This window comes from Myotis brandtii, unplaced genomic scaffold, assembly GCF_000412655.1.
Source record: "Myotis brandtii unplaced genomic scaffold, ASM41265v1 scaffold50, whole genome shotgun sequence".
Lineage (NCBI taxonomy): Eukaryota > Metazoa > Chordata > Mammalia > Chiroptera > Vespertilionidae > Myotis > Myotis brandtii.
Window position 1 is genome coordinate 1,796,582 of NW_005369061.1, and position 10,206 is coordinate 1,806,787.

General features: G+C 49.8%; 2 protein-coding genes across 6 annotated transcripts in view; one reads left to right on the plus strand and one right to left on the minus strand.

Annotated features, from left to right (window-relative positions):
* Positions 1-4,877, plus strand: part of POLDIP2 (polymerase (DNA-directed), delta interacting protein 2) — a 12,247-nt gene extending 7,370 nt beyond the window's left edge. The window contains exons 8-12 of the mRNA XM_014548213.1: positions 568-704; positions 1,705-1,731; positions 1,930-2,055; positions 3,290-3,369; positions 4,397-4,877. Of these exons, the coding sequence (XP_014403699.1) occupies positions 568-704; positions 1,705-1,731; positions 1,930-2,055; positions 3,290-3,369; positions 4,397-4,511 (485 nt within the window). The 3' untranslated portion in view covers positions 4,512-4,877. The remainder of the gene's footprint in view (positions 1-567; positions 705-1,704; positions 1,732-1,929; positions 2,056-3,289; positions 3,370-4,396) is intronic.
* A 685-nt stretch (positions 4,878-5,562) lies between these two features.
* The window catches only part of TNFAIP1 (tumor necrosis factor, alpha-induced protein 1 (endothelial)), a 10,925-nt gene continuing 6,281 nt past the window's right edge, over positions 5,563-10,206 (minus strand). For 4 of the 5 annotated variants that reach the window (XM_014548243.1, XM_014548241.1, XM_014548242.1 and 1 more), the window contains 2 exons: positions 9,633-9,855; positions 5,563-8,210 (listed from right to left, as the gene is read on the minus strand). In XM_014548243.1, coding sequence (XP_014403729.1) covers positions 7,974-8,210; positions 9,633-9,855 — 460 coding nt within the window. In that variant the 3' untranslated portion in view covers positions 5,563-7,973. The remainder of the gene's footprint in view (positions 8,211-9,632; positions 9,856-10,206) is intronic. The other variant, XM_005876905.2, reaches the window with a different exon arrangement.

A 10,206-nucleotide genomic window follows, 5' to 3' on the forward strand; every position in this document is an offset into this window, starting at 1 on the left:
TGCAGTATTGAAGGCAAAAGGTGGCCCAACGAAGTACTGATGGGGTGGTCATAATAATCTGGCCACTCACGTTCAAATATATCCCACATTCAAAGGCTGTTAAATTGCGTTGTCTACCCATATCTTCCGAAAAAAATCACTTCTGTCTTGGTAAACAACCTGCTTCCCTATATATAATGGTCTGGCCCTCTAGCAACTTCAGCACGAAATTATAGCTAATTTGCCTAAAAACGTCAGGTGGTCATAATAATCTGGCCACTCTCTGTGTGTGTGTGTGTGTGTGTGTGTGTGTGTGTGTATTTAAAGGATTGCTAGTTAGTGGCAGAGCGAAGTCTGAAAACCAGGGCTCTTAATTCCCAGTCCAGTTCTCTTCCCACGATGCTACATACCTCCTCGGGGCTTCTTGGAAGCAGCTCTGTGCTTTCTTCCAGCCTGTGCTTTGTTTCAGTTTGGGTGTCTTGTTTATCTGAGCCACCACCAGGAAGGGTTTTCTAGGAGGGAGAGTTGGAAAGTGGGTATAATGCCCTGGATTCTGGCCTGGACTAACCATTCATTCTCTTGCCCCAGCACCCCCTTTTGTGGCTCGGGAGACACTAAGGGCCTGGCAAGAGAAGAATCACCCCTGGCTGGAGCTCTCCGATGTCCATCGGGAAACAACTGAGAACATCCGTGTCACTGTCATCCCCTTCTACATGGGCATGAGGGTATGTGCCCGGCGTGGGCCCCTTCCCTCGGGGCTAGGTCCCCAGATTCTGTATGGTCTTCCCAATGTGACTGCTGGAGCAGGTTCCAAATTTCAACCATGTGCTGGTGCTTCTGCTTCCGAGTCCTCCATTGCGTGGGGTTGAGCAGCCTCTTGACAAGGGCTGACACCAAGACCGAGAGCAGGGAAACCTTTGGGTCCCAGGAGAGTCCTCTAGGCTGACTCCTCTCTTCTGACTCAAAGGGAGCTGTGTTTATGAAGAACATACACATACTTGTCTAAATTGTAGGCTGATCTTCATACTTCTTATGCATTAGTCAAACATTAATTGAGCTATTTCTTGCCTGGCTGTAAGCTAGGTCCTGGGGATACAGATAAAAATGAAACATTGTCCCTGCCTTCCAGAGCTTGTGATAGTGAGGGATGTCAATATACACCACACCAAGTATTGTAATAAGGTTGGGCTATGGTAGGGCCGAAGAGGCGGGCAGTGGCCTGGGCCAGCAGTGAGGGGTAGGGAGCAGCAATTGTCAGGGAGGGTGGTCCAGAAAAAGGGACGAGTCCTGTGGCCGATAGGATAAGAAGGAGGAAGGCCAGCGCCAAGCCAGTGCTCAGTGGTTGAGCATCGACCTGTGCCCCAGGAGGTCACAGTTTGATTTCTGGTGAGGGCATGTGCTCGGATTTTGAGCTCGATCCCCAGTAGGAGGTGTGCAGGAGGCAACTGATCAATGATTCTCTCTCATTGATGTTTCTATCTCTCCCTCTCTCTTCCTCTCCCTGAAATCAATAAAAACATTTTTTTTTTTTTTAAAAAAAAGAGGAAGGCTAGGCATGGACCACGGGAAGGCTGCCTCCCACAGTGGGCTTGTTGGCCATAGTTCAGTCATCATCATCCACAGTTATTCCCAGCATTATCTGTCTCTGCAACCTTCCTGGAATACATCTATTCCATTGGAGAGATGTTGAGTGGACTTAAATTCTTTGTGTTTTTTTTTCTCCAGGAAGCCCAGAATTCCCACGTCTACTGGGTGAGTGTCTCCCTCGAGGAGGAGGAGCTCAGGAGGGGTGCATGGTGGGGCAGGTTGGGAGGTGGGGGAGTTTACCTCTGGGGAGCGGGGGCCTGTGCAATACAGGTGTCAACCTTTTTTGCCTTTTGGCCTCAGAATTCTGGGCACACTAGCCCAAAGTTTACTTTCTCAGATGTGAACTCTCTCTCACTCCCACAGTGGCGCTACTGTATTCGCTTGGAGAACCTTGACAGTGACGTGGTACAGCTCCGGGAGCGACACTGGAGGATATTCAGTCTATCTGGCACCTTGGAGACAGTGCGAGGCCGAGGGGTGGTGGGCAGGGTGAGCATCATCATTAATTGGGCCAGTAATGCCCAATTCCTGGTCCTGCACAGCAGGCTTGGGGGCTTAGTGTGTGGTTAGGGACAGAGGCTCTGGTGTGAATGCATTGGTGAGAAATCTTACAACAACCCTGTGAGATAGGTTCCTTACAACCCATTTCACAGATGAAGAGAATGAGACTGTGAAGTTGAATAACTAGCCCATGGTCCCATAGCTAGCGGTGCAGGGCCTGGATTGGAATCCAAGTGATCTAACATCAAAGCTGATGTAGCCATGGCTGGTGTGGCTTAGTTGAGCATCGTCCTGTGCACCAGAGTCACATGTTCGGTTCCTGGTCAGGGCACATATCTAGTTGTGGGTTTGATCCCCAGTTGGGGCATATACGGGAGGCAACCGATTGATGCTTCTCTCTCACATTGATGTCTTTCTCTCCCTTCCTCTTTCTAGAATCAGTGAAATTCATATCCTTGAGTGAGAGTTAAAGAGAAAAGCTGGTGTAGAGTTTTTTGTAGCTAGCACAGTGCCTTTTTAAAAATCTGAATTTGAATGCCCTTGGATGGGGCATGCTCCCACTACTCCTGTTGTCCTTCCTCTACCTTTTACATGCTTGCATCTTCTGCTGGTCCTTGAGGAGATCTGATTTTGCAATTCCTGTACTACCCCACCATTTCCTGAGAAATAAAGTCACGAGAAGTGGCAGGGGTCACATTGAACAAGCATTTATCCAAGTTAGCAGGGACTTGGGGAAGGAGGGTGGGATAGAGTAAGAATAGGGCTTTGGAGTTAGTCTGGTTTCAAATGCCAGCTGTGTTCTTTACTCACCGCATAACTTGGGTAAGTTATTTAACCAAAATCTCAGTTTCTTACTCTGAAATGGGGATTACACCTTTACCTTACGAGTACTTGGAGACTTGAGTCAGCAAAGGTCTGCAGAGCACCGCCATGGTGCCTTGCACTTAGGCACTCAGCAAAGGGACGCTGGAAGGGTATTTACAGAGTAGGCCCTGTGCCTAGCATCTTTGCCCGGTGCCCTCAGACATTTAGTCTACGATGATCTTTCCCAGAGGCAGAATAAGAGGCCCAGGTCCATGGCTGTGCAGTGGAGGAAGCACTGGCAGGCAGTCATTGTGGGAGGCATGAGGAGGCATCCAGTCCTGACCAACTGGCAGTAGCATCTGGCCCCAGGGTACAGGGAACTTGTCTGGCCTGACCTATTTTGCCTGAACCCTAACAGGAACCGGTGTTATCCAAGGAGCAGCCTGCATTCCAGTACAGCAGCCACGTCTCCCTGCAAGCTTCCAGTGGGCATATGTGGTAAGTGAGGGTGTGCTGGGGCTGGGGCAGGGGCAGGGGCAGTTTAACTCCACAGACACAAGCTGCAGGTCAGAAAAGTGGGGGCTCATAGCTTTGCAATTAATTCTGGGCCAAGTTAAGTCCTGAGATGGAGCCTTATCTGCTGTTCATTGTTGTGGGACTTGTCTGATTGTTTATGACTGTTTTCCAGTTCCCTGTGGCTTTGTGGAGTAAGGACTTCAGCCAAAGAGGTCTGGTGATTTGATGATGCAGTGTTGCCTACATAGTTGACGCCCCTCCCCCCCTCTGGTATTTTACTCCTTAACCTGAAAGTGTAATTGGATTTTTAAAAATACATATTTTTATTGATTTCAGAGAGGAAGGTGAGGGGGAGAGAGAGAAACATCAACGATGAGAGAGAATCATTGATCGGTTGTCTCCTGCATGCCCCCTACTGGGGATAAGGCCCGCAACCTGGGCATGTGCCCTTGACCAGAATCGAACCTGGGACCCTTCAGTCCACAGGCCGACGCTCTATCCACCGAGCCAAACCAGCTAGGGCTGTAATTGGGTTTTTATGCAGTGTGCATCTAAGGGCCAGAATCAGGACAGCTGTATTTTTTCTTTTCATGTAGGGGCAGGAAGGACTCTGGTTCTCTGGACCAGTGTTAGGCTGGCATGAGCCAGGCAGAGGAGAGCCCAGCCTGTCCTCTGCCGTGCTTCTGGAGCTGAGGACATAGGGCAGTGATGGCGAACCTTTTGAGCTCGGCGTGTCAGCATTTTGAAAACCCTAACTTAACTCTGGTGCCGTGTCACATAGAGAAATTTTTTGATATTTGCAACCATAGTAAAACAAAGATTTATATTTTTGATATTTATTTTATATATTTAAATGCCATTTAACAAAGAAAAATCAACCAAAAAAATGAGTTTGCGTGTCACCTCTGACACGCGTGTCATAGGTTCGCCATCACTGATATAGGGCTATCCAGATCCTCAAGAGGGCTTCAGCCCTCACTCCCTCTAAACCAGCTTCTCTGACCCACAGGGGGACATTCCGCTTCGAGAGGCCGGATGGCTCCCACTTTGATGTCCGGATCCCTCCCTTCTCCCTGGAAAGCAATAAAGATGAGAAGACACCACCCTCAGGCCTTCACTGGTAGGCCAGCTGAGGCCCTGAATGGGCAGGCTCAGTCCTTGAACAGCTCTCCTCCCACAATTGCTGCAGAACTCTCTCCATCAGTGGGCCACAGTGGGTCTCTTAATTGGTTGCACCATTTGAATGTGGGAATCTTTCTTTGGTGGGTGGGCTGTAACTTTTCTCCCGAAGACCCATGTAGGACTCCTCCAAGGCTGGCCTCCCCTGTAAGCCCCGCCTACACTGTGTTCCAGTAGCCCTTTCCACCAGGAACTCTGTCCGGCTGCCACAGGCTCGGAGGAGTTTCCTAGTCGGTCACACAAGTTGTTTGGAATGTGAGGTTTGGTCAATAAACCAGTGCACGCTTGGCCATCCTTGCCATTTCTGCCCCCAAGGTCTCAGGCTCCCTTTTTGACCCAGTGACAGCCCTTGATTGCTTCCCTTTCTACTAGGGTATGTATGTTTCCCTCTTGAGGCTTGGGGTTGGCTAGACATCTCCCAGGATCACTGTGCCTCTGTCAGTGGGGTGGGGGCTGGGCTGGACTAGTTCTCTTCTTTACCTTCTGCCAAGTGCAGAGTAGGAGGCCAATATCAGGGTCAGAGGAGGGCCTGGCTCGTAGTGCTGGCCAACCATTGGCATCTCTGTCCTCATTGGGCCTGGGAGAGAAATGAGGCAAGCCAACCAGGTTTCCTGGAGCAGTGGGCCTGCCAGCCTTGAGCACAGATCTGTCAAGCTTCCAGACTCCAGATGCAGAAATTCAGCCGAGCAGCTTTAGGTACGGGTGGTGACTAAGCCAAGCTACTTTCTGAGCTTTTCACACATCTCCAAGAGCCAGAGATGAAACATGCTGCATTTTGCCCTGATTCTTAGGGTTCCTGCTTCCCCGCTACCATAGTGATTGCTAAAGCAGTCGTTTTATTCTTGAATTAATATTAAATCTCAGTTCTGGCCCTTATTAGTGTTGTCCTTAATCCTCCACCAGGGGGAGTCTGTGTTGCAGGACAACTGAGTGCAATCGAACTTGAGGGAGAACACGAGGTCAGGTGGTGAACACAAATACAAGAACAATATCCACAGCAGCGAGCTGACCGAGCTGTACTCACTGTAAGCATGGCTCTGTACCACTGCAGTGTAACAATTTTATTAGAAATTAGTGTTTGTTTCCATCACCTGTGCAGAACAACAAAGACTTGTAGTTGTATGATACAGAAGAAGTTGCCTCATGCCAGGACCTGTGCCATCCATTAGGCAGACCCGGTCAGATAACAAACTGAATAAAACCCAATATTCATTCATGTCCTTAACAGCAGGCTTCCAGTTTTTGGAGAAACTGATGAGAAGGTTTGACCTTCATACACACTTTTTGTTTACATTTCCCCTGGGCTGCTCAGAGTTGAAAAATTCATACAAATAGTGTTTTCTGAATGGAGCTAGGAAATGCAAAATTCTCCAAGTCCTTACACCACACAGTTGATTTAAAAAGCTAAGATTACTTAATTGAGCTTAGTTTTTCTTAACAAGGAAATATTTTCAATCAGGGAAAAGTGTCTAGAGTCCCAGGAAGAAAGACTAGTCACTGAGCAGAGAATCTGAATGTCAAAGCAGTAAAGAGGTTACAGGAGCTGTGAAGGTCAAAGGACAATCATTAAAATACTTCAGTGGGGACCTGGGACTTTGAGTATTAAAGGGCATCAGGAGGACAGTTGAGGAAGTAGGCCAGTGGCCTCAGAATTATTTTCAGGCCAGTAGGCTCTGAAAAAGCCAAAGCCAGAATCTGGCCAAAGAAGTGGATTTGTCTTCATCTTATTACTTCACTGAGGGCTGGAAGAACTGTTTATAGCTGATCACGAGGGTGCCTCACCTGAAAGTCTTTATACATTGTGACAAGTGTAAAATACCTGATTAGAATCACATTTCCCTGCCCCATCATGTCATTTCAGGTCCTTGTTGAGTGTCTATTAACCCTGGCCTGGCATTTGCCCAGAGACTCTGTGGAATCAGCCATGAACAGCCACTTAAGGGCTTATTGTAAGAGTAGTTCAGAGTTGAACTTGATAACTTATGTCCCTTCCTGAATGAGTGGGTACTGCTAAGTGGCTATGCTGCTTTGTTACTTGTTAGGCTGGGTGAACATTCCTTCCTGATGGCATTCCTTTGGAAAAGAATTCAGATAAGAGCCTCCCAGGGGCCAAGCCAAACAGAATGAAAACCAAAGCCTTGAAGAGGAACTCGCATCTTTGCCTAAGAGCTGGTGCGTGGCATCTCCATGGCTAAGTTACCTAACAAGAAAGAAAGGAAGAAACCTTTTAAGGGGCTTAGGCTGCTCACATTATCCTGTGTTAGAGACTCACGCTGGGACGAACCCCCGTCCCCAACCAGGACACAAAACCAATAGCATTAATTGGGGGGGGGGGGGGGGGGGGGCGGTGTACGGCCAAGCACACGCCATTTCTGCACAGGGCTGCAGAGAATGCAGGACTGTCCAGTGGTCATGGGCTCCACAGCCTTCCTGCGGTGGCTCATGCTCCTGGCCCCTAAAATGGTTTTGCCTTTATAGTAAGGACATCATTCCTTGGAGCTGACAGCAAGAGAATCAGAAAGAGCAATCATGTTAGCCCCTAGGAGTCAGTTATGTGACTCTAAGATGTTGGGGCAAAGTGTCCTTTCTCACAGGGGCGTTACTAGGACCACAGGTCCCATTTTACACATCCTTTCTCAGCACTGTTTGGGCAGGCTGTTTGGCCAGCCTGGCAAAGCCAAAACTGGTCAATGTTTTGCTTCTTCTAGTTCCTCCCTCAGATTGATTCTGCGGAAAGAGGGGATTAGGGTCAGAAAAAGACAACATAGGTCAGGAAAGAATACAAATCTCCTGAACAAAAGAACAAAGTGCTTTAAAGAAATAGATCCCAAAGGCATCGAGACAGGTCCAGGGTCTTAGCATCCTGGAGGGGTAGCAGGAATACCCAGTCCCCTCATTATTAGACCTATAACTATTCATTTCCTAGATTATTTTAAAAAAACACCTCATCAAGCCTGTGCTTAAACATCTTAAGAGAAAAGGAGCCCCACCTTCCAAGAAACTGGGCCTCCACAGCACCAGCAGCACCTTCTTCACAGAATGACCCCACTTCCCGTGGGCCTCAGCTAAGCAAAGGGGCATTCAGCAAAGGGCCAAGGGGATGCTCTTAGCAGGACGTGGGCACATTAATCCACTCACCCCGGGGGCAGAAGCAGCTCCCTGTCAGACCGGAAGGGAGATGCTGAGCAAAGGGGCCAGGACTCAGTCATCTGGAAGTGCTCAGGGAGCAGGGCAAAGGAATGTGGTCCCTCCCCTCCTCAGGCCCTCTGACCTCGCAGGCAGGGCCTATCATGCCTCTGGGTGCTGGAGCAGAAGCCCAGCCAGCAGCAGCGTGGGGTGGCCAATGGGGCAGGGTTCCACAGGAGGGGAGACAGGGTGTCCCATGCCCTGACTCCCTGAGGGTTTTGTCAGTCGCGATGGGCAGACTGGTGGCCGAGCTGGCGGTCATCGTAAGTGCTGTAGCGTTTGACATGGATGCGACGGACACGGTCCCGTAGTTCAAAGGTCTCCTCATCTTCACTGGGGGAAGCCTGGCTATGGCTACGGCTTGTAGCCTCCAACAAGGAGTTGTCAGGGACTCGCGGGGTCTCGTAGAGTAAGACGTTGAGTGTCTCCTCATAGATTCGGGCCTCTGGAAATTCCACCTAGGGTGAGGGTGACAAGAGGACTGACTGAACAAGATTTCATCCCAAAGAGGGAGCAGCATGTCAGGGCCCCTGACCCTGTGCTGGCTCCTAAGGCCTCCTGACCTCTCTCAGGAGACAGCTGGCTTTCTGTTTCATGAGGCCGAGGCAGGTCTCCCTCGGAAGGCGGTGTGAGATGTACCCTATGCACATAAGAATGCAGAAGACTAGCACCATCCATGTCCTACCGGGTCCCAGACCAATGGACTAGTATGTGCAGAGGTTAGGGCCTTGGCTTTGAGGTTAGCCGAGGTACAAATACAGCTCAAGTACTTAATAGCTGTGGGGCCTTGGGCTTCACCTTGCTACGCCTGAATTTCCACCTGTATAAAATCATGGTTAATATCTACCTTGGAGAGCTGTGAACATTAATTGAAAGATGGATAGGCATGCATTCAAGGCTCCTGAATTCTAGACTAACTTGTGTCATCTTGAGCTTCTGTTCCCTCATCTGCCAAATGGGGAGAATGGCTCTAGTCTTGCCTCTCACAGATGTGGTATGTGAGTCAAAAAGTTCACGGAAGAGAAAGCACTCAGGAAAGTAACAGGTGCTGTTGCCACTCCCACAATGTAACCAACCCCCCCTGAATCCTCACTCCATTGCTATCTGCACATGGGCGCTCCCAGCCCAAAAAATGACAGGAGGAAGCAGGGCCACCTCCTTGAGCTGTCCTTCTCTGACCCTCTAACCGCCCAGCTGTAGGCATTTTAGTAGCCTGGGGGTCAGAAGGTAATACATGAGCGTGGCTGCTTTGAGCCCTTCACATGCCCATGGCTCCCCCAGAGGAGCTGCCCTTCCACACCAGCAAGGCCTGGCCATCTCTGGAACATACACTCTGGTGGGCAGCTACTCTCCGGGGAGGACACCGACCCTCACAGTGTGGGAGAGCGGGGTTAGCTGAGCTTATGATAACTGTCACCTAACACATCCTTCACGCATGCCTGGCACTCTGTTGTTACTGCAGAGGCTAAGCTGACTGAGCAGGAAACCCAAGTAGCAGGGGCCAGAGAAGAGATCTCAACAGTTATTTCCACTATACTGCACTGCTTCTCTTAAGAATGGTCTCATTTTCATAATAGCTCTTAAATTTGCACTATCATTCCCCTGTTTGCAAATGAGGAAACTGAGGCTCAAATGGTTTAGATGGCTTATCTAAAGTCAGAAAACTGGTAAATTGTGGCGCCAGAATTCAAACCTGAACTGGGCCAGCTCCAAAGACCCGGTCCTTCCCAACTGACCAGAACAAATAGTTTCATGCCATTCCCAAGCCCCCTTATATTGTTTTTTATCCTTGCCTATCACCATCACAGAGAGCAAAATGGATGCCCCTTTCACTCCCTGGTGTGTGTCCTGCCCCACCCATGCAGAGGGAAGCCCCCTACCTTGGTCTGCTTCTTCTCCGTAGCATACACAATGGAGGTACAGCACACCTCTGCCAGCTTGCGACCCTGGCCATAGAATGACCAGCAGCAGATCTCATCACCGATGACGTCCTTGATGAAGAGCACACGACCGTTGAAGCGCAGGGAGAGCTTGTCAAACAGCTCAATGTTTTTCAGTAGGTGGTCGTCGGAGTTGCTGAAAAACCCAGGGGGGCCAGCAGGCCTGGAAATGAGGTTCCGCACAGGGAGGACACTAGCTGGGCTCTCCCGCCCCTCCCCCAGCATGCTGAAAGGAGGAAAAGTCAAGATGCCAGAGGGCACAGGAAGAGAAGCGTCACGGGGCACCGTCTGGGTTTGGGGGCCTGCGCAGAAAAGCAGTCGAGTTGGTTTTAAATTAAAGCAGAGAGAACTGAGGGAGGGAGGTCTCCTCTCATTAGGCCTGGAAAGGAGGAGGCTTGCTGCTATCTTAGCAGGATTCTTCCCTTGCTGTGAGGGTGATGCTGGCAACAAAGAGTCACTGGGAAGATTTGGGACTGACTCTGAGCCTGCAGCCTCCTACAGCCTAACTGACCTG